This window comes from Patella vulgata, chromosome 2, assembly GCF_932274485.2.
Source record: "Patella vulgata chromosome 2, xgPatVulg1.2, whole genome shotgun sequence".
Classification (NCBI taxonomy): Eukaryota; Metazoa; Mollusca; class Gastropoda; family Patellidae; genus Patella; species Patella vulgata.
Genome location: NC_065880.2, coordinates 16,940,623 through 16,964,928, shown reverse-complemented (window position 1 = coordinate 16,964,928; position 24,306 = coordinate 16,940,623). Strand labels below are relative to the sequence as shown.

At 32.5% G+C, this 24,306-nt stretch overlaps 2 protein-coding genes across 2 annotated transcripts in view; one reads left to right on the top strand and one right to left on the bottom strand.

Annotated features, from left to right (window-relative positions):
- Positions 1-7,858: 7,858 nt before the first annotated feature.
- LOC126809567 (uncharacterized) lies at positions 7,859-11,255 on the top strand. The gene is made up of 4 exons (XM_050534195.2): positions 7,859-8,150; positions 8,910-9,071; positions 9,313-9,363; positions 9,940-11,255. The coding sequence occupies exons 1-4, from the start codon at positions 8,045-8,047 to the stop codon at positions 10,101-10,103; spliced, it is 483 nt and encodes a 160-aa protein (XP_050390152.1). The 5' UTR covers positions 7,859-8,044; the 3' UTR covers positions 10,104-11,255.
- A 1,381-nt stretch (positions 11,256-12,636) lies between these two features.
- Positions 12,637-24,306, bottom strand: part of LOC126809566 (dynein axonemal heavy chain 3) — a 40,767-nt gene continuing 29,097 nt past the window's right edge. The window contains exons 56-71 of the mRNA XM_050534194.2: positions 23,947-24,132; positions 23,483-23,725; positions 22,993-23,153; positions 21,974-22,131; positions 21,488-21,849; positions 20,705-20,912; positions 20,105-20,211; positions 19,723-19,866; positions 19,251-19,414; positions 18,398-18,551; positions 17,464-17,592; positions 16,500-16,765; positions 15,679-15,767; positions 15,254-15,375; positions 14,321-14,410; positions 12,637-13,665 (exon numbers count right to left, since the gene is read on the bottom strand). Coding sequence (XP_050390151.2) covers positions 13,459-13,665; positions 14,321-14,410; positions 15,254-15,375; positions 15,679-15,767; positions 16,500-16,765; positions 17,464-17,592; positions 18,398-18,551; positions 19,251-19,414; positions 19,723-19,866; positions 20,105-20,211; positions 20,705-20,912; positions 21,488-21,849; positions 21,974-22,131; positions 22,993-23,153; positions 23,483-23,725; positions 23,947-24,132 — 2,790 coding nt within the window. The 3' untranslated portion in view covers positions 12,637-13,458. The remainder of the gene's footprint in view (positions 13,666-14,320; positions 14,411-15,253; positions 15,376-15,678; positions 15,768-16,499; positions 16,766-17,463; positions 17,593-18,397; positions 18,552-19,250; positions 19,415-19,722; positions 19,867-20,104; positions 20,212-20,704; positions 20,913-21,487; positions 21,850-21,973; positions 22,132-22,992; positions 23,154-23,482; positions 23,726-23,946; positions 24,133-24,306) is intronic.

Below are 24,306 nucleotides of genomic sequence, written 5' to 3'. Positions count from 1 at the left end.
TGAATGTTCCCCCACATGCTCACTAAATCTCCGTAGAACAGAAACACATAAAACAAGCCTTGATCGCAAAATAAATGAATGACACTGAATTACTCCCTTGCACATAATCAACTTTTTATGAAGCATCAGGTAATTAGATTACTTATCACTCTGCTTAACTTGAGCAGAAAATGCTCATTGTCGAACTTAGTCATACTATTAATGTAATGGAAATATTCAGCAATTTTTATCACTCACTCATTTGCTTATCTCTGATTTGCCTAAGAGGAAATGTTCATCATCAAGCTCCGTTCAAACATTTACCGTATGATCATCTACACAAAGTATGAGTTTTCTACCTCATTTAGAAGCATAGATATTGTTTTCCAAAAAGTGTGACAGGCGGACAAACTCATTTTAATATTCTCCTGCCTTCTGCAAAATGCTGGGAACTAAAATATTTGGTCAGACAAAACTTGCCAAAATGACGATAGAGACCATGTGGGAGGGGGGGGGGGATACATTGTCTCGGGAACCTGGCAAACCCCCTCTTTCAAAAATTCCTGGAACCGTCCCTGTCGTGGCATAATATCATGACAATTTATGGTGTAACAATGAGTGGCCAGATTTCATTCGCTCTCTTTTGGGGCTGTAGCAATATTGAAATTTTATTTATATGATAGTCACCTTATGAATCTTTACTCAGGTGATCCTTACCAAATTTTGTGTTTACATGTAAGCTTCCCATTCAATACACACATATCTCTCACAAAAAATGAATATTCTTCAAATTTATGCTTAGCTAGGCGCGACAGCTCGCGTAGATAAAATAATCTTGAACAAACAAACGCCAGAAGCGTTGCAGCCGTTTTGTCACTCTAATCCTATTCATGTACAGGTGCGCACAAACATATTTGGGTGGGGTGGGGGCATCAAAAAATCGGCCCCCTCCAGCATTAGAATATCAAGTCGACCCACCATACCAATAAAACGTCGCCCTCTTGACCTCTTCAACACAGAAACAAAGGAAAAATCACCCGCGTATTTCCAAAATAAAGTACTCAAAGAGAGTAGTGATTATCAACATTTTCATGCGTAATGTGAGATATGTTCACTTTGCGCAGGAGTTTCCTCGTGAGCACGGGGTTGACATTACGAACTTTTGGTTTGATCGAATGTGTAAGAGAACCCGGCAAACCGGTCCATTTTCCCGAGAGAAAAAAAACGACCCATTGGACAACCAAATTCTGCCGAATTATCTGGGAGCGCGGAAAAAAAGTCACAGTAAAAAAGTCACAAATTTGCCTAGGTAAAAAAAACACATGAAAAAAATCACAGTTTTTTTATTACATCTCAAATTCAATAACAATATAAACAATAACATACATATTTAACCTTTCATTACACAGATGTAACCAGACTATTTTAGTCTTTAGAAATCAGCACATTTTGATATCATAGCACATTTGACGTATTATCACATATGGCATATCAGCACATCTGACATTTTAATACATTATAGCACATTTTACTGTGACTTTTTTTCCTAGATTCATTATCTGGACTAAGCTCTACCCCCACCGCCTGTTTTGCGCCTCTCTGTACATGCATACTGTCTCAGAAATTGCGATTAAAATTTTATAAAATAATTCTCCATACCACATGTCAAACTTGACAATGTCACGTCCTCCCTTGAAGGCACATGTTCTAATATACAGCAAGAAGCTTTGGCTATCATTTCTATATAAGTAGACATTAAAGAACTAAGGCACTGCTACTACCTTGATCTTGGAGGCATAATCGTATCTTCGCCAAACCACCGTAGTGATATACACAATTTATAAATGGTCATTTTGAATACTCAATTAACTTAAGTGGATGCACAACAAATTAGCATCTTTATTCTATAAAACTGGCTATAAATTTATTAACCTCTCACAATATAACCCATACACATCCGGATTCCTTTGAGAAACCATGATGTACATGTATATTGAAAGTAATTCAATACACATTTTAATTAGCCTATTTTAACGCGTTGTGTGTTTTACATTCATTCAAGTGATCACAGAATATACCGCTGTGGTTTATATGTGTATTGGTTCGCTCCCGGTGTTGGACCGAGTTGGACGAGAAATTTCCTAGGGATTTTCCGACTTGCATGGTTTCCACTTGTCATTTGGTGCAGGACGGAGAGTCTGACAAGGACAGTTGTTTAGTCGTTCGGATGGGACGATAAACAAAGGTCCCGTGTACACATTGACGTGCACGTAAAAGTATCCATGACAGTTTGAATTCAGTAAGAGTAGGCCGTAGCGCCGCTGTCAGGGCAGATTTCTCTCATCGCACCATTTCATTTTAAATGAGTATTAACTATTGTATACTGATTCAAACCGCCCGTTATGTTGACTTTCAAACATTTCACAGAAATGAAATGCAATATCTTTTTTCAGGCAGAGTATTTCATTTATGTAAAATGGGGTTTAACGTCCACTGGACACAAAATAGGTCATTTCGGAACTAACATATGGTTCAATTTTATTTCAATAATCCGCTTGCGCTTAGGGGTCTTTAGCAGTGGGGGAAACCGGAGGACCCAGAGAAAACACACGAGAATGGACAGGCGACCCTACTCAATTGTCACGTACAACCGGGGAATCGAAACACGCCAACTGACTCAATGACAGGCCATATGATACAACATACAGGCACTAACCATTCGGTCATCCAACCTCACTTTTCACAAGAATATAAACGTGTCTACATGCAGTCAATTTGATTTTTTTTCGTTTTTTATTTTTGATTTTTTAAAACCCTTTCTAATCATGTGTTAGATAGTTTGCCGTTTAAGATACGGAGACCTATTCCGGTTTGAGGATTGAGGAACAGGCTAGGATTACCCCTCTCCTATTACTATTTTATTACGTGATATATATTTCTATATACATTTTAGATGACTCAGAAATCAACATGCACCTCCGTCCCTCAACCCGAAAAGAGCCCCATTTAAGGAGGACAGTTTACCTGTATTGTCTTTGACCTAGATTGAGTTATTGCTCAGGTGGGCAACGGCGCGAGACAGGATGAAGTCACTAATAGCAGTTGGTGTGGCCGTTGTGGCCATTATATTTGTTTTAGATACAGGTAAATATTAATATTTGAATATTTATTTCATGAATAAACTGAAACGATTTCTGGGATTTGAGCATATTTTGTGAAATTAGTTCAAAAATGATCGAAGCGGTGACTTAACTTTCCTTATCTCACAGTATGCAACATGGCCACCGAAAATAGTTTTGAATAGTGGATTACTCATTGTGAACACTGATGTACAGTTTAACAACATATATGCTTTTGTATATCTGCCTACATGTATATATATCGATAACTTGTTCTTGTTTGAAGACAGAAAATATTGTCTAAAAAAAAATAACATATATTTTGTTGTCATGATAAGAATTGCAGAATGAGCTACATGTATAGTGTGTGTGTGTGGGGGGGGGGGCACTATTCAGATTGTATGGCTACTACCATAGTTGTTTTAAAGCTAATTTATATCTTGTCAGTCCTCCAAATATTTCTAACAGTTATAGATTTCCTGTACCCTAACCTGTATACCCTGCGCAGGTAATGAGTTGTGGACAAAATGGGGTATCTAGCCTCTATGTACTTATTTATCTGAAGAATCCCTCCAAATCCTTAACTCTGTCCTACACTTGCCTCTCACTACAACTATAAAATCATTTATTAGTCCTAGTACGAGACATTTGTTCTTTTTCTTCTATATTGCAGGATCAGCCTTAAAATGTTTTGTATGTAATTCCTATCATCAAGCTGACTGTGCTGACTGGTTTGATAACGTCACGCAACATTTAACAGAATGTCCATCAGGCCATAATCTTTGCCGAAAAATTGTTCAAGAAGGTAATTCATTGTCATATTGACTGAGAGGCACCAAATATCAAGAAAAACAAAAAAAGATTTAGTCTATTACCGGTACTATTTTATCATAGAAAATACTAGTCTAATTTCAACAACAGTGCTACATAAACTACAAAAGTGTGTTGTCAATGTAAACTCCTCAAATAAAAATGGTATTGGATGTTGTAGTAACAGTAAGCATATGCTGCCTATGCATAACACCCATTACTATATGTTAAATGGATCTAGATTTTAGAGACCAAAGGTTGTTGGGTAGAACCAGCCATTTAAATACAACAGTAGAACAAAATGAAATGAAATGGAATGGGGTTTAACATCCTACTGTTCTGCTAGGACCGGGCTAATGAAGATGAGCAGAGTGCTATGAGGGAAATTTTGCCCGGAAAGCGGCACTACAGCCCACTCTTACATTGAAAGCCAACTGCCTAGGGATCTTTTATGTGCATGGTTTTCCATCCCATCCAAATAACTAGACAGCTGTCATTGTCAAGCCCTCTGTCCTGCACCACTGACAAGGGGAAACCACACCTGAATATCCCAATGAACATCTCTTGACCAACACCGGGAGAGATCCCGAGATCTCCAAACTAGGAAGCCAGCATCTTACTCATTTAACACTGTGGCTCGAACAGTAGAACAAGAGTTCATTAGCACTTTGAACTCCTTAAATGAGGTGTTGGTTTTTTTTAAAGATAAACCATAGATATATAAATTTTAGAAAAAAATTGGGTGCACAATGTTTACAATGACAAGGAATATAACTCAAGAATGTAAACAATTCTTGAAAAAGATACATGGAACAGTTCTATTTGAAAGGATGCTTATATTCAGTGCAATCCTTAACACATTGCCTATTGAAAACTATTTAATGTTGGAAAGCAACTACCTTTACTATATTCTCACTGGCATAATGTACACTTTCACTTCTTTTTTTTAATGACAAAAGCAAGCGTATGTAAGAGATCATACAATTTAATAATAGTGACTGTACTAACACCAATTCCTTTTTGAAATAAACAATCTTTTATTTTATAAATTAATATGAGGTATGTTATTTTTATTTTCAGTGTACTATGATGGTCAGTGGGATGTAAGATATGTTCGACAGTGTGCCGAAATGGGAGATGTAGGCCCAAGAGAAGGTCGTGATTGTAAAGAACGGGTTGGCACTTATAATGTGAAATTACGATATTGCCATTGTGACAACCAAGATGGCTGTAACAGTGCCAATACACACAGTTTTAACTATGCAACACCATTAATAATGACATTTTTAAGTACTGCAGCCTATAGTGCATTAACAAAATTGTGATTCTTAATAAATATATTTGTTTGAAAGTGTGTGAATTTGATGAGTGAATGTTTTTGTCCAGATCTTACCATTAAAAAGCAACAATTCTTTTAAACTTTTTAATAATTGGGACATTTTCAAATTGAAGATTTATTAATTTCATTTTATTATTTTTATGTACATATAACATTTGTTGATTATACATTTTTCCTTTTTTTATAATCCATCCTACATGAAGATTGTATAGCATCACTTTCTTTTAACTGTATACATGTAGTCTTACCTTTTCCCACATATATCACTTTATTAAAATATTATGTATGGGATTATAAATTATTCGTTTCAGCAATCAAATCATATTAATAGCATAACCATTCAATGTAAATAACATTTTAAATTTTTGATATAAATATTTTTATACTCTTTAACTGTGTGTATTCTTGTTGGGATACAATTTTGTTCACTGCAAAAAGAGTAAAACATTGAGGGTGCTAACTCTAAAATCCGTGTCAACAAACTCTGCAGAAAATCCATTTAAATGTGGGTTTAAATTATTGTCAAAGCATGGGTCATTTGTCCACAATTACTTGTAGATACTTTAAAGGCTATAGTAATAATTTGAGTGACTTGAAACTCAGATACACACACTTCTTTTGTTCTTCTGATAAAGAAGTCTGATGAATGTCAATGATTTCTGGTAATTGTTCAGAGTTAAAGCCCCTTGATCACTTTGAAAAACCTTGTGGAGCTCTAAATGCTGAAGTTCTGCTATATATTGTTGACTGGCAACTTATCTTTTAAAATCCCACAATGAAGTATGTTCTGCATCACCTTCAAAAGCTCTGAGAGCAGTTGAAACATGATCATGGAGATAACTCCACTCTTAACGATGAATCTCATACTGCCCTCAATGAATCAACAATCCATAAATAATTTGTACTTCACCAGCTTGAAGAGGCATCATGGCTTTAAGGGTCTTCGCCTGTGGTAAAAATATAATTTTCGATTGGAAAAGAAATGGGGTTTAACTTCTTAATTTTCCGTGCCAAGACAGACATTTGCCAATATGTACACAGGCAAACCTCAGTTTTCGTCCCATCCGAACGACGACACGCTTTTCTTTGTCAATGTCATGCCCCGTGTTTTGCACCTGACAAGCAGAAACCTCAGCCGGAAATCCTGATGGACTTTCTAGGTCTTCATCCGAGCCAACAAGCTTCTGATAGCAGTTTCGATGTGTAGGATAAAGCTGGGGAAAGAAAGACTGAAGAAAATAACCCGAGAAAAAGAAAAACGAAGGCCAGCAGTCCAAGTTTTTTTCTGTCGAAGATTTTTTTCTGAAGTCTTTCTTCCCCAGCATAACCGAAGTCGAGGACTTTATCTTGCTTATCTATGTTTACATGTACGCAAAATGATAATATCCAAGAAATCCCGTAAGAAAAACCTTATATCATGTTTTCTTATGAGAAGAAAACCTACCCTGAAAGAATAACCCGTTACAGGTTTAAAGAAAAACTTTCAGAAAAATAACCCCAAGTTTCCCGTATATCCAAAGCCGCCTCCCCCATGCCCCCCGACAAAGAGATTTGCCGTTATAGGTTTATAAAGTTATATTCAAACAATATAAATACATGACAAAAAGAATTGTAGGGGTGGGGTATAAACACATGTGAAATCAATGTTATAGAAACCAATATAAATTTAAATAACCATAACTTAAAGATACATTATGTAAGATTTAAATAAGGAGCTGGTCGTTCTTGCTATAACATTTCAAAAAAGATAATGAAAAATGAGATATTGAAAATTTCATTTAAATTACTTTATTCTGAGCAAAGTTATCACTGTTTGACATTTTGTTAAGATGTGGCATGTATTGTTTATTATAGCAAGGTTACTAGCTTCTCCATTGTTTCTTTTAATTAAATCATTATTTCAATCGATCATATTTCAATGTGTTTAAATCTCCGCCATCCGATGGTCTAGAGTGTTAGTTATAAGCTTGTCATGCAAATAAATGTCTAAACAATAATGTATATAAAATTTGAAGCCAATTTAATATAAAAATAAAACCAAAAAAAACCCAAACAACCCAACCCTGCAACAGGTAGATTTAAGTCTTAAATAATGCATCTTTAATTTAGAATTGATCGATCAGAACAATTTTATTTTCGGACCAGATTTTTACATCCTAAATTTAATTATTCTGACACGTTGGAGTTTTAAATGGGCAAAAATTGAAAAACCAACAACCACTCCGCTTCGACCAGCAATAGGTTTATATTGTTTAGGAATATTTTTATGATAATTTTGACGGTTGAATAAAAAAAATAACATAAAACATCCAACGTAAATGAAGCTGCGAAATTATCTGGAAATGTGAAACAAAATGATTGGATTATCATTATTTAAATGGTAAAGTGTCTCCCCACTTGTTTATAAACCTTCTAATTAAGTACACAATATATAAAGACTCCCCTGTCATGGAACGGAAAATATTTTAATCGTGTCATTGCTTTCTTACTTATAGAATCAATTTTTTTTATATAGTTTTTAAAGTGAGGCATGAGAATTTCGGTCAACCCCGTTAGAGCCCCACCAAGCGACGCATGCGTGTCAATTTTTTGTGACTAATAACAAGAATATTTTTAACAAAATATCATCGTTTCACCCCTAAATTGAATTTATAATAATAACGTATTCTCACTTGTATATTAGACTGATTTTGGTATTAAAACCAGATCCTGTCGTTTTAGATTAGCAAAATTTACCTGTGTCGCGCACAGGTGAAAGAAATTTAAATTGAAATCTAATCGAAGGAATGTGACTTTGATGACAGCGCCACCACCAGTGACAAAAGCAAAAGAGACCGCCATAATGGCGTCCGAAGCCATGATGATGTTTATGACTATATTATTTCTATCTTTGATCTCTACAGGTATTTAGATTTTTACCTATCATATATTTAATATGAACCGTTTTCGTTATCAGGTAGGTTTGTTGAATTGACAAATCCAGTTTGTTTGAAATGATGTCAGAGCTTAATCCTGCTGAGAATTACTGTATTCCAAAGCAAAATAACAGTCATTTCAGATACAAGAATTCCTTTTTACAATTGAAGTCATTGATAATGTATATCGTTAGGCCTATATACCGTTGCCTAATTTACAATGTACCGTTCAACGAACAATTAGAAATACGGATGTGTGTAAACTGGAAAAACAGGTGCGTAGAAATTAATAACACTTCCATTGCCCATTTACAGGAGGTCGTTTTTAATAGTCTTCAACTAGGGTAAACATATCCATGACAGTGCACGTAGAAGTAAATTGGTGTTAGGGTTCGGATTGAAAATTTGCCCAGAAATAAAACCATAGTTCATGTTGAAATGCTTTCATTATCAGAGATACTCATGGGGCCAAGTTGAAGCTTCATACATTTGATTGTCAGACATAGGCATTCAGAACTTCCAAAAGATTAGGAAGGAGTTAATTCTTTGCCCCGAATTATTGATTAAATATGCACTTTAACGCAAAAATCTCTGAGAACTACCTCATTATGTTAATTTTGAATGAAAAATTGTATAAAATATTTATATACCCTCTCCCCTTTGTGTAATGTTGCTAGGTTTTCCGATTTTTGTATTTAATAACTTTTTATAATGTTTTATAATACTATATTTTGTTTTTCATTTCAGGTTATTGTATTCAATGTTTTCAGTGTGATAGTAATGAAGATATATCATGTCCAGCTGAAGAATCATTTGATAGTTATGTCAATGCTTTAGTTGATTGTAACAGTTTTGAGGCCAATGTTCCTGGTCAGTTTTGTATGAAAATTATTCAAGAGAGCCCAGGATGTAAGTAGAAATATCTGCATATACAAAAGTTTTAACAAATATTTGTGTTGCAATTCAAATCATAAAATAAGCTGCAAAATTAAATCCCTGTGGATAATCCCTGTATATAGTGGAGTTACACTGTCTGGCATGGACATGAAATAAAATGTGAATAATTTCTAGTAATATGTATATTTAGTTTAGTAAACTTTAGTTGCCATTATTTCATCATTATAATACATTTTATATTACCTAATTTTAGGGAGAGGATGGAAGAAAATAACTAGACGATGTGGATCAAGAACAGATTTTGGTGAGTTAAAAAAACACCCTAAGCTCATTTGAAACAGTTGTCATAACAATATGCATTGGACAATATGATTAAAAATATAAATCTATAGTGAGTTTCAGGTTCATATTTATCATTTTATGCATTTTTGGCCCATCTCACTTAAGGTCTGTCAACTGTTTTGGGTCATAAGTGTTTTGGCTATTTCCATATTGTACATCATTTCTGTGATTACACAATGAAAATCAGCTGCAGAAAAATGGTGTTTGACAACTGTTCTTTAAGAGCATGCTCTCCATCCATTGAATTTTCAGGGATACAATACTCAATGAGTGCAAATCCTTTCGTTAGCATATTGCAAATACCAAGCCCAAGATTAGAAGTGTAAAAAATGAAAAACGCACTACCCATTAACACATCAAATATCATCCAATAAATTGATGATTCTTTTATAGTGACAGTGTGTTAGATTTCTATGAAATAAAGTGGAAAAAAAAAAGAATCATCTTTAAGATTTTATTTCATTATTCAGTTTCAACCTAGTACTAATAAATAACTGAAAAATAGAAAATATTTACCTAGTGTTACTTGTATTTTCAGGTGTTGCATGGGGTTGTAGATGGTCATGGGATTATACTGGTGTTTTTAGAGAGACGTGTTATTGTGAAGATAAAGATGGTTGTAATGGAGTTGGAAAATTATCCCTCAGTATAATCCTAGCCGTTTTCTGTAACATCATGGCAATTACTTATCAGAAATTATAAATTAAATATTTCACAATGACAGCTATTCATTCCTTTTTCATCCATTTTTATTGAACATTGTTTATTTGTAATTTTTTGTAAGCTATAAGCAAGTACACATAATTGTATTACTAAATTAAATCCCTGTATTTTAGGCTTATGAAAGAAAATCTGTACAAATTTGCTTGCTTTTGAATCGTTATTTAGCTGTGGAATATATAAGCACAGATGTATAAATCACTTTGGTTTTTAGATTTGAAAAAAGATAATTACTGATTCATCATATCGCCATTTTTATTGCCTTTTGTAAATACATATAAATATTTTTGCATTTTATGCAAATTATATCTTTTTAATAACTTTTGTATGTGCAGGTTACTATCTGCTTTATGCCACCATTATATCAAAACATATCATTTTCTATAATGGAAGTTGTAATTAGTTTATGTATGATCCGACATAATATTGTAAATATTAGATAAATATTCCCTTTATAATTAGCAAATGATGAATGAGGTTGATTGTGTTGTGTGAATGGTTTTTTAGTATAAACAAAATTAAAAAATTATTTCATATCTTTGGCACTTACATTAACATAAATGGTTGGCCCGCATTGAATTTGAATCCCATTAACAACAAAAAGATAATACATGTATATTCATTTTACAGTCTCTGGTTTCACCATATTCAGCCACATATTCCCAGAATGATGAATATTTGAGGGTGATGGTATATAATCATTGATATTATAAAATGGATTAGGAATTATTAAACTAAAAACTGTAATCAACCAATCTTTTATAATAAAACCTAATGCGGGTCTCTTATTAGACATGTGTATATTTAACTTTTTATTTTAAACCTTTATTTTTGTATGGTTGTGAATGTTTAATGAACTGTTGATTTATCTATGCATTGTATTGGTTATTTGGAAATGATCTTCAAAATTCAAAAGTTAATGGATAATTTTATATAGGCAAGTTATTTATAAGGTATCATTTATAAATTTAAACACCAAATTTAACACGAGTGATAGTTTTCATGAGGTATGATTTAATTTTAAAAGACACTTTCCCCCACTAAAGCAGCAGATTGTGAATCATTTCCAAATGTTTGTACATTCCTTTCTAAAATATGTAATATTTTTTTATATAAAATACATTTTTTATATTATTTCTTTTGTCTTTTACCTGAAAGTTGGGATGGCGGTACTATACACTACATATATACCTGAACTGAAATTACACTTTAAAAGTTCAATATCAGTGCCAAAAAAGTATCTAATAATAATATTTGTTTCTTTTCAACTATTCAATCCACTAGGGAATGATCTAGGCACAAGAAAATCTTCTCACTTTGGAGCAGTGTTGGAATTTCAAAATTTTTCTTGTCGGACATTTTGATCGAAAGGAGCATAACTCTTATTAATTAAGCAGGCGCTTTCAGACCACAATTAAAAATCATGTCATCAAAAAATCCAAATTCGTAGGTCATAAAAAAAAAAGGTGCACCTCATTATTTTTCATATTTAATTCCTGTATGGTATTCAAATTTATGTCAGTAATATTTCTACAAAATTATGTGTTGTAATACGATAGAATGTTGACCCATATTTTTTACCATATTGTTCGGGGTATGAGTCAACACTTTTTTCAGCAGAAATCCGGGATTTGTCTTATACTCCTATACTCATGGAGGTTAGCAAAAAAAGACATCCCGAAAATCTTTTGGCAGTGGATCATCTACTAAATAATAGCACTCACCATCGTGTAAAACAATTAACTACTTACACTATTCAAATTGAAATATTTGTCAGCTAGTTTATTTCTTTTTTTAAAAAATAGTGACTATGTAACACAGTTTTCACTTTGGATTTATAAACGGACACAGAATCACATTGTTAGATATTTATAGGTAGGTACATCCAATAATTTGTTTAAGACTGGGATGATGTGTGATCTTGATTTAGTTACAATGTAAGCAGCACAGCTTGAAACCTGTTTGTCAAGAATACCAGTTAGTAAAGAATTAGTTGATTCTGGTCAGCACAAAGGACTGAGCTAGGGTTTTGAGATGATTGTACCAATCCTAGATGGTAATGACATCTTGAGGACGAGGCTGCTTATTTAAACATGCACACCAAAGAGACAATTTGAGATGCACATCTTAAATACAAAAGTATCATAGGTGATAACAGGATTAACTAAATGTGTAAAATCTATGATTAGTTCTTTCCTGTGGTAAGGGAGAGTCCACTGTCATTGAAGAAATTTGAAAAAAAGCACCAAAAAATTACATGTTTGCATCATCAGACAAAAGTCTGTTTATTACACATCAAAACATTTATTATTCACAATCTATATCACAGATTTAATAAAATAACACGTTGGTGTTGATAGAATAAATATAGAGGTTATAAAAAAACTTAACATCAAGTCATATACTAGTTTATAAAATAAATACTATATATAAAAGTTGAGGGTATGAAATAATACTGGGGTTGTATGATACTGATAACAAACGTTCAGGAATCGGGATGAATAAATATACTTGATATTTCACTATAACAAAAACATGGCAATATACATTACTCTATTTACAATTTTTATTTAGAATTGGAATGTTTCTTTAACTTCCATTGGCTAACTCTTAAACTAGCATAAATGTTCAGTAGTATTATATAACAGCAGAAATGTCAATCTTACCAGACATTTAACATTAAGATCAAGAAGCTTTGCCCACAAATATACAGTTTAATGCAATATATCATCAAATTAAATTAAGCCATATTTATTGTATGAAATTACAGCTTTCAAATTTGAATTACCTCTAGAAGAAAAAATGTAGCCTTGTGTTGTATATTGTGTTTAGATGGCAGGAATGATTGACACTTACTACTTTGGGATATATCACAGGAAGGGAGGGATTCTTGCATAAAAAAATATATATATATATATAAGCTTAAATATAAAATGATAGCTTTTGACTGGACGGAAAAAAACACAAGCTAATGATAACATTGATCCCAATAAATACATTATTATACAAATCGCAAAATTATATACAATTAAAGTTGGTTTTATACATATTGTGGTATAATGCTTCAAGTATTAATGCTGTTCCATTTTTTTAAAATCTGGCAATCAAATTAAACGAGCAGTGCCAAATACAAATATTGAAAATCTGACAATTTAACATTTTTGGCTGGAAATTTGAAAACTATGGTACATTATAAAGATTCATTTTAATGGTATAACTTTTCATGTAATAGTTTAAAAATCATAAATTACTTATCCAGCACTTTAACTCTATAAAGACAAAAAAATGCATGCAAAAAGAATATCAATATAAAAAGTTTGACGATCTAAGATTAAAATTAGTCGTCTAATTGACAAAGCGCAGCAACACCTCTGTTAATCCAGTGAGACTCAGGTTTATCTGATGGTAGCTTAATCATCATAACAAAGTTTGTAGAGTGACCTGTTGTGGACAGTGTTCCTCGTCTAGCACTTGTCTTGTAAACTGGACACGTATAACTTTGTACTGGTTTAAATTCATCTGTTTTATTAGGTTTCAACAATATCTAAAGCTATGTCAAGGAAATAAAATAAATGTTGAATGTTTAAGACAACAAATCAAGATTAAGAAGTCACTGTAGATACTTTATATTTTATTCTTTAACTGCTATTATAATAGTTTCCACAACACAGAACCTGAAGTAGAAATCAATTGGCCTTTAATGAACAAAGATGCAAACTGTTATGTTATTAGGGTAGAACAGTTTGTCACTGTTTATAAAAAAAGCCATGTGCAATTGCTATATATACCAAATCTTTATGCATTGTAACCATGTGACTGTTGACATATACACTAAGATAGCTTTGTTTACAGTGGATGATAGATACCCAGAAGAGGTCACAGTCAGCATGTTTATTCAATTTGTACTTTGGGTTGAGCAGCTAGGATTAAATACTAGAAAATGAATAAAATATGAAGTAACTTGAACAGCTGTACTTCTCCTTTAACTATGCTTGCAAACTGGTTAAGATTGATCACCAAAAGCAAGACAATTACAAAGATTATGTCTAACCCTTGATTTTAAAGTCTTTATAACAAAAACGTTTTTAGTTTACCATTTATATTCTCCCCTTGACAACTGTTTGCTTTATTATTAAATGATATGTAAATTTAAAACCAGTAAAAATTGTAATAAATTCAAGATATTTGTAAAAGGATACGACAGGTATGGAGTCAAATAACATTTTAGGGTGAGATTCTCCAATACACATTTTTTCTCTGTCCCACCTAGCACCTTCCAGGAACAAGCCCTGAAAATAGATAATAATAACAATGCATCAAATACTCAAATTCAATCTATTTCTATTAAAAATTTCTACCGGTACATCATATCATATTCCTTGAAAAAGTAACCAATTTGCATAAAATCATTTACTTGATCTGGGTCAATTAAAAATACAAAATTGTAAAGAGTAATTCATGGGCATGCACACTAGACAATACTGAAGTCTTGGCTAGAAGTTAAATAAATTCCTTGTACATATTTTAGTTCAAGCTAATGAAAAGGCGGAATTCTTAAAATATTTTAGTTTAAGTATACTTCAATAAACCCCTGATTTTAATCATTGATGTAGGCTATTAATAAATATAATTGTGATCTAATGAATGAATGAAATGTTGTTTAATGGCATGTCAGCACCAACAGGGCTATATTGTGCTAAACATATGGTGATTCATGTGAGACAAATTAAATAACTATCAAAAAATAAATATTATATACATCAATTCAAAACAAATACCACAAATATGTTAATCAAGTAAAAACAAATATCCCATACCTTTATGTATATAAATATTAAAATTTTAAAATGAAAAACATGATGATGTTTATTTAATTTAAAATTTATTATAAAAATTTGTCTCCTTTAAAAATGTTAGCACTTTATAACTTGAGTAAATAACTGACGTAATGACTGGCAATGGTAATATTTAGATCTAATATACTTGAGATGACTACTCGATCACCATCTGTATATATATTGGAGCACAATCACCATCTAATGAACTTATTTTGTTGTCATACAATATTTCATAATAAGCTTTTGAAAAAAAAAGAAGGTATTAAATAGGTAATAAATATAAAAGTTTCTTACATAAACATAAGCACCATTTTGTGGTTTTTCTGTCATTTCTTTTTCTTCCTTTGTTATTTCAAATTCGAAACCAACTAAATCTATAGGAATCTTCGTATTACGGGCAAAATTCTGTGACACACCTGTAACCAAATCAAATTGGATATATAGATTTACTTTTTCTATGAAAACTTATACAAAACAATGTACATAGTTTTTTTTTTAATTCCAGTAATCTTAAAAAAGAAATTAGTCTAAAAATGGTTCAATTCCATTCAGCATTCACAAAGAAAAGAATTGAAAATTTGGCAACATTCAGTGGACAATATAAATCAGCTTTCACCACCTATCAGTGTTGGCTAAGTCCTGAAAAATGAGATACTGTCAGAAAAATGAAAGTGTCTTATATATCAGTCATTTGTGTATTGAAATTAAAACATACGTACCCGTTAAGAAAGATTGAGTAAAATAAAATCCTGATAGCCAGAATGTACTCGGCATTCCATGTTCAATCCAGTCTTTAAAGAACTTCAACCTAACAGACAAATAATTAAAAACACTTGTCTTTACAAAATGAGAATACATGTACCATTATTAACCAATAATAAATGAATCCTAATCATGTGGGATTAAATATTAACTGAAATTCAACTGAATCGATAGCTTTCAGAAACATAATCTAAAGATACAGTACAGATTCAAGAATAATTCCTTGGATTTTGATAAAATCCATAAAAGAAATGTTCTGCTCCGACTGGGTTAATGAAGACAGGCATATGCCATATAGTGTGCCATGTGGGAAATTTTGCATGGACAGCACTAGCAGTGCTACGGCCTACTCTTATGTCAAATTCCAACTGCCAAGAGATTTTTACGAGCATGCCAATGTGTAACGGGACCTCAGATTGTCGTCCCATCTGAATGACTAGATAGCTGTCCTTGTCAGGCCATCCTTCCTGCACCACTAACAAGGGGAAACAACGCCGGAAAGTCCTGATCGAACCCACCACCTCCAGGCTAGCAAGCCAACGTCTTACCCACATAGCCACTGTGGCTCCCTCCCATACAAGAACATATGCCCACTCTCAATAAAAAACATGCACAACTCCATAGGGTTGCTAATCCCATCATGTAACTTTGAATAAAAAAAAAACTGATGCAGAGTGGTTATAAGAATTGTGAATTGATGGGCATATAGAAACAACTGCCCATGACAATATTTGTTATTGTCCACTTATATAAAGTATTAATCAAATATTTTCATTACCTTTGTAACAAATCTGTAACATAACTACCAAGTGGTTTTAATGAAGGGTAAGATTTCGATGCCCATACTCCTGGTACTTTACCAATTAACATACTATTAAAAACCTCCTCTAGTTCCGATGACATAACAACTAAACCTTTAATAGCTTTCTGTAGATTCTGAAGAGATGATCTTACTACAGCAGTTAAACGATTAAATCGAATAAGTTCTTGACGTAAGACAGTATTCATGGACTCACTATACATGACAGGATATTTCTTCATCACCTGCAAATAAAAAAACAAAACATCAGATGATAATTATAGGGCACAGTAAATATCTAACAACTGTCAGTTATTTTAAATTTTCTATCTGTCTTTATTTCTGTGTACCTTAGTTTTAAGAAGTAAGATAAATTTTGTTTCTTAATCCTTTCATTTTTAATGTAAATGTAAGATTTAGATTAAGAGCTGGCTGTTCTTGCCATACTATTTTAAAAATAGATAATGCAAAATAAATATATTGAAAATTACATTCAAATTACTTTATTTTTAGCCAAATTATCAATGGTTGTAGTTTTGACAAGATGTGTGCATTGATCGTAACCACAGTACTAGTCATTTGCGTCTGAGACTCACTCAACCATTTTTAAATTAAATCATTAAATGGCTGAACCTTTCTAATCTACTTAAAATCAGAGCCATGTGATGGAATCGAGAGTTGATTATGGTCTTGTCATGTTAATAAATGTCTAAGACCCAATAAATGTTTAAGCCACCAAGCATTTGTTGATGGAAATTATTTTATATGATTAGTAAAAATTGATGCTGAATTTGTGGTAGAAAACTTGAATTGACAACCCTATTGAAATCTGGGTATTCAGTGCACTTTAAACCTTAGATAATTTCTTATTCCTGAGTTCAAATGCATTAGCTTGTGTCACATCCATTATGATCTTTATAAAAAATGGTAAGAGGAAACTTACAAAAGGAACATCAAAATCTTGTGGTAATTTACTCAAAATATCAGCAGCAAGATCCTGTATAACTTCACCTGATGATTTACCACCACCACCAGATTGTCTAGGTAATGTTAACAATATACTGTCAAACAGCTGAAACATACAAGTTAAAACATTTATTATCTATTCCTCCCAATAAACTCCACTCAAACATATCAACTGTGCCTTTACAGAAGGAAATACCAGAAATATCAACGATTCTTAACCATTTAATATATTGTAAAAAACATAAATGGAATTAACTGGGGATTAACGGCTTATTTTCCTGCACCGACCGAGCTAATAAAAACTACACACGCCATGTGGTGTGCTTTGAGAGAAATATTGCTTGAACAGTGATTTTTCTGTCTATATTTATCTAACTCCAACTGTTGAGGGTGTTTTTACAGTACACAAAAATGTATACATGGAACCTTGTCTTTTCATTCCATCTGAACGACTAGACATTGTCCCTTCCAAGCCCCTCCGTAATGCAACACTGACAAGGAGAAACTGGCGCTGAAAAATAAAATCTTTAATAACTTTCTTGATAAACACCAGGACCTCCTGGTTAATGAACCAGTACTTACTCACTGAGTCACCATGACTCATATTGTGAAAATCAGGTAGCATTAATTTCCCTTCTTACAATATATAAATTTCTGATAATAAACATGTAGTAATCTGATTTATTCAACAGTCAGACTACTTTTATTTTAAACAAATACTCTTTTCTAATTTGCAGATTTGGATGTGATTGATGGTTCAATTCTATGAATGTACCAGACAACCAGCAGGGCTGACTATTTAAACTGCTAGTAAAATATTTCAGTCCCCAACTGAGTTAGTTGTGCAGCATTTATGTAAAACAGTAAGTACCATAGATATTTGGAGGTTCAATTTTAAAACAGTTACTTACCGTTTGTGTTTCTTGATTGTCTTTAGTAATATCAGCATTCTCATGTAAACCAAAGACCTCAGGGTTCTGTATCATTGGTAATGTTCTAATATAGTCTATATAAGAATTATAATTTCCTTCTTTAGGAGCATAGTACAAACCAGTTGGAGAGAACCTGAAGTAAAGAACCAAATTATAGAACATCATTACTATATGGCCACATTTAAGTAAAAATAATGTGGAATAATGTCCACTCGACACAAACAAGGTCATTTCAGGACTCATTTCACTTGCGCGTAGGGGTCTTTAGCAGTGGGAGGAAACTGGAAGACCCGGAGAAAACCCACTAGGTTGGACAGGCGGCCCTATTTCTTGTCACGTACAACCGGGGAATCGAAACCACACCAGTTGACTCAATGACAGACCTTATGATACAGCATGCACGAGCTTACCATTTGGCCATCCACCCTCCGGTAACGATGGGTCAATATCTATACGATTGAAATGACCAGACTTCTTCGATTGGACTTCTTTGATTTGTTTGAGGGATAATAATCTGTCTTTGGTGAAAATTTTGACTTTCAATCGCGATATATTTAGTCAAATCTATACTAATATTTGTGACTGTTGTTTGTCTGTTCAGGGTTGGCAGATACACTAGGGTTGTTCCTAGGTTGAAATTTGGTGTATAGGGGTAGCATGGACTGGGAAGTAACATAGGCTAGGTACGGTGTTGGCCTTCTGGTTTCGGAGATATAAGCAAAACCCGGGCACTTCAATTTTTTTTTTCAAACAAAAATTTAATAGAATAACAGAAATGCAAGAAAACATAATTAAAGACACCAAACGAATGCCATGAAGATTATATATTTACTTGTAGTTGTCATCAGTGACTATTTCTTCTGTATAGAATATAGATAGCAGTGACATAAGCAGACGTCTATCTTTGTCGTCTGTTACACGACCTCCATAATTACATTCTCCTGTTAAATATGTTACAGCTGGTAGAGGTAACTCATCATAATCATTTAAAAACATCTAAAAAAAGAAAGAAAAGAAATTCATCTTAAATAACTAAAACTTTATCTTGTGGAATACAAGGAATTTGCAACTACTTAAAACAAACAAATCTGAAATACACATCTCTATAATTTTTGTTTTACGTTTGTGTTTAAACAACTGGGTAGGTGATTTTGTCTTCTTTCAGTTTTTAAAATCAAAGTCAAAAACTATCTGATAGGTGTCATGTATAACGTAGGGTATCGCACCTCTTTTTAGATAGCTCTTTATTTATCTGAGGAGGTCACAAAGCTAACATAATTTTGTTGTACATTTGTGTTACTTACCAAAACTTGTCTCATACTGATTCTTAAATCAGATTCATTAAATTCATACGGAATATTCCAACCTAATGGACCAAACTTTCGTCTCTCTTGGACCATGGCATGGAAGAAACAGAGACCGAAGAGCATCTTATGCCATTTCTCGGCCTGTAAATAAATATAAAATATATATTCAAGTATTTTCATTCAACTTCAGGTCACTGACAATATTGTGAAAATTTCACTATCTCCAGTAAACAAAATAAATTATCAAACAAAATATGCATACTTGCTGTCTTTCAAGCAAAACTGTATGCAAGCAACTTATATTTGAACTATTTATTTGTACTAAAGCTTGATTTAATAATATACGTTAGGACTGTATGCAGTCTATGTCACTACTTACTTTATTACAGCTACCAAAGAAAGCTGGATCCGATATAGGATCATTTAAATATGATCGTAATAAATTAGCTCTTAATCCCTTAGGTGGTTCATTTGTCATTTTAACACCTGAAAAAATATAATAAATTGTTACAGCAGATCAAATTAATTTACAGATTAAAGGGGCATTAAGGGAGATTAGATAATGAGTTGACAGTTCTTTCGCTATAATAGTTAAAAAATAGATAACGTAAATGTCAGTCAAATTGCTCCACTCTGAACTGAGATATTAGCTTTTGAATTTGATCTAGCCTTGATCATCATTACTAAAGTCAGTATGATAAAAAACAAAGTCCTGATTATCCATTTTTATGTTTAATTATCCTTCACAAAATGTATTCCAATCCGCTAAATATCGCTGGCTAGCAATGGCATCAAGAGTTGATTATGGTTTGGATAAGTTAATAAATGTCTGCAATAGGCAGATTTAGCATTTGCATAATGTATGTTTAAACTTTAAATCATATTCTATCTTTTAAGAGTAATTTCATGTTTTGACTAGTTGAGAGTAAGTGATAATTTGCTGATCAATTCTCATAAAATACCAAACAGAGTAACCTACCATTTTGTAATATGGATACAGGAAATTCATCAGAGGGATAACTAGTTAACCACAGTCTAAAATCTTTATTTGTATTTTCTGGTATAATGACCTCTTCACAAATCTTTTCTAATTTAGGCATCCAACTTGTTGCTAAATGACAATTCTGTAGAACAACCCAGCTGCCATCTTTGATAGCATTTTCTATCATCTTAGCTGCAATAGGACCCTGAAAAAAAAAAAAAAAAAATGTTCAAACAGGCTTTTAAAAAACATACAGATATAGAATTTTGGAAAAAATAATATAATATTGCTTCCATTTTTAGCTCTATTTATACAGTATGTCCACATACTACTAGTGAATGAAAGGTCATAAGCACAGTTGTTTTCCAAGTTTGCTACCCAACATAATAAACACTAGGTCTGTTTTTGTTCAGTGTGTCTTACTTTAACACCATCAAATTCAATGTAAGTAACTGTAGTCAATGCCAATCCTAAATACAGTCTTTGGAAAGTAAAATGGCATACGCATCAAACCTGCATGTTCTTTATTGACATTGTAAATTTGATTGATACAACTGACAAGTTTTTGGTTGTCACCAAAACAAAGTTCACTATCTTTAGTAAGTTTCTGTACTAACGTCACTGAGGTACACAACAGAGTATTGAAAGTATTTTACAATTCATTCTGTGATGCATGCAGTATTCAGTAATATATTCAGTGATGCATGCAGTATTCAGTAATATATTCGGTATTTAGGTCGACAAACAAACACACAATAAAATTGTTTTTAAATGACTTACCTGTCCTTGACCTAGTGAAATAGTTTGAATTCTCTGACCAGAGTACCCCATATCTTGTCCAAACTTGAGAAGAGCTGCCATAGGATCGGCACCAGGGGACAATATAAAGATCAATGGAGCACAACAGTTAGAGTCAGCAAATGAACCAGCTAGATCAAAAGTTGGAGGTTCAATAAATGACTGTCCAAGGTTATCCACAATAAAATCTTGTACGGCAGGAACTATTTTATCTGGTCGTAATGTTCTCAGTATGACCATTTTACCCATACCAGTAACGGCATCAAATGGACTAGGTAATTTATGATCTTGTGGTGCTGAAGAATCATAAAGTTTTCTCCAAGTTTTTGTATTTTCCTGGAAATCTGAAAATTAAAACATTAAAATTAGTCAAAAATCAAATCAATATTTACAGGTTTCCACAGTATTTTTAAATAAAAATGTTCAAATTCATTTTGTTAAAATGAGTTAACAAAACATATATCTTACGTTGTCGGTATCCCTTGAGTTTTTGTAGATCACTAGCTCGTACTATTTCTGACCATGCCTTTTCACTCAACCAGTCAGAACAAGGATTAGGGAATGGATTATCTAAGGCCACTCCACCAGTTAATAAAAATCTCCATACATCTTCGTCAATTTTACCCCTAAAAATCAGATAGTCAATTTATATTAGTGATAATTAATTAAATATTACAAGGCAGATATAGAAACACCACAAATCTAATCATTTGAATTGAGTAACCATAGAAATATTTGAATATTAAACTATCAAAACAATGAAGTTTTTTTAATCATAGACAAGGATCGGACACTTAGTATGGAGAATAATGTAGATCAAATATGCAACACCGATTATTACAGATTCCAGACTGATTCAAATTTTGTATAGATAAGGCTAAAGCAATTTAATCTTCAGTTCTTTGGGTTGGTTCTTGATGAATATATATACACTTTAGTCTTAAAATTTGAATCAAAAGCTTTTATGAGTAACCAAGAACTTTGTTTTTCAATTATTTGTTTTCCCTTGATTAAGAATAGGTGATTGCCATACAAGATACACCGTCATTTTGTAAGAGATGGACAGCGAACAAGCTAAAAAGCAATTTCCATACAATAAGGGGCCATAATCCAGGATGTTACTGTCTGACATGTGTCAATCTCAAAAAGAACCGAGATCTTTTGGATATAAACATATATTTTAAGTTTCATCAACATTGGATAAAAATTGTGACCTCTAGAGGGTCCCACAACCTAGTAACAAGATTTTTCGTATACAATCAGGGGCCATAATCCAAAATCAGATAAAAATTGTGACCCCAAAGGATCCACAACCTAAAATCGTGATATCAACCTATATTTTAAGTTCCATCAAAATCAAATAAAATTTGTGTCCACAAAAGAATGTGAATGGACGTCAGGATGGACAGGGGCGACAATATACGTTCACATGAAAATGTAGGCACATAAAATTTTTTTATTGATGTAGCTTAAATCACTGCACTTACTGTCCTTTCATGATTCCATAACACAATACAAAGGAGAAGAGAAGTTTATCTTTCTCAAATAATGATCTACACACATTACGATAGATACTGTTGGTAAAATGATCATTGAGATTAAATATTCTTTCTTCTAAATTGTCTGATGGTACACTATTTACAATAGACTGAAATAAATAAGATTATTTTTCATATGATGAATCTTATTGTATGATTATCTTTCACTCTCACCATGGGCAAGAAATATCAAAATTTTAAGTCATTTTTACAAGACAAAAGACAAAGGTTTTAGGAAAAGACACTCATATAGTTAGAATTCTATAATTTCCTAGGAAAAAGTGACCAGAATTGCACATGTTAAGCATATCTTCTCCAGAAACTGTGCCTTGTTTACAACGTGTCTTAAATTTGAATGACAGTATTGACATACTACACACATGGGTATTACCCTTCATAATTTCAGATGTCAAGGTAATATATAAGAAAATATATATACCTGAAGATATAGGTTTATAAACCATGTTAATGAATATTGATACATTGGTTCTATATTAGCTAGATCCGATATACAGAAGAATAATATAGAAGAATGAACAGCTACTGGTTTATAACCATTTCTAGTTTCATCAATCTCTATTTCTGTTGCAGCTGCTATTTCTTGTTTAGCTTCGATTTCTTCTGATAGAGTTTTAGAAGATGATAAGATTTTGATGGCTGTTTCGTCTTCAAGAATATTACCCTGGAAAAAAAAGAGTATTAATAAGTATCAACCTCATTCCGATTTTATATTTTGAATAAGAATTTTTTGTGATGTTTGAAATATTTTTAATTTATTTTCTGTATTTTACAAGGATAGCAACTTTGGCTATAGGCAACTTTTTAAAACTAAACAGATTTTTCATTAGCAAAATTGTTTTTAATCACATTTTCAGTAATTAAACATTTATCAAATATATATACCTGTGAAGAAGACAAAACTTCTAAGATTTTATCTTCAATTTCTTTCAATTGTTTTTTATTAGCAGCACTTTCAATGATAAGTTGATTCTTCTTTTCCTCTAACTCTGGTTTTTCCTTTGCAGCAACAATACCCAATAACTGATCTTCTAAACCAAGGGGTGTTATCATAAAATTTAGCAATGCTACCTGTAATAAATTTTGTACTTCATTCAGATTAAGTAATCAAGGTTTATAGTGAGAGATCAATAATTTGTCTCTGTCATCGAAGTGGATTTGTGGTACCAATACTTCAATATATTTTGCTAATATAAAAAAAATTGGACATAATTCTATGGACTACTATTTATTAATGGGCGATGT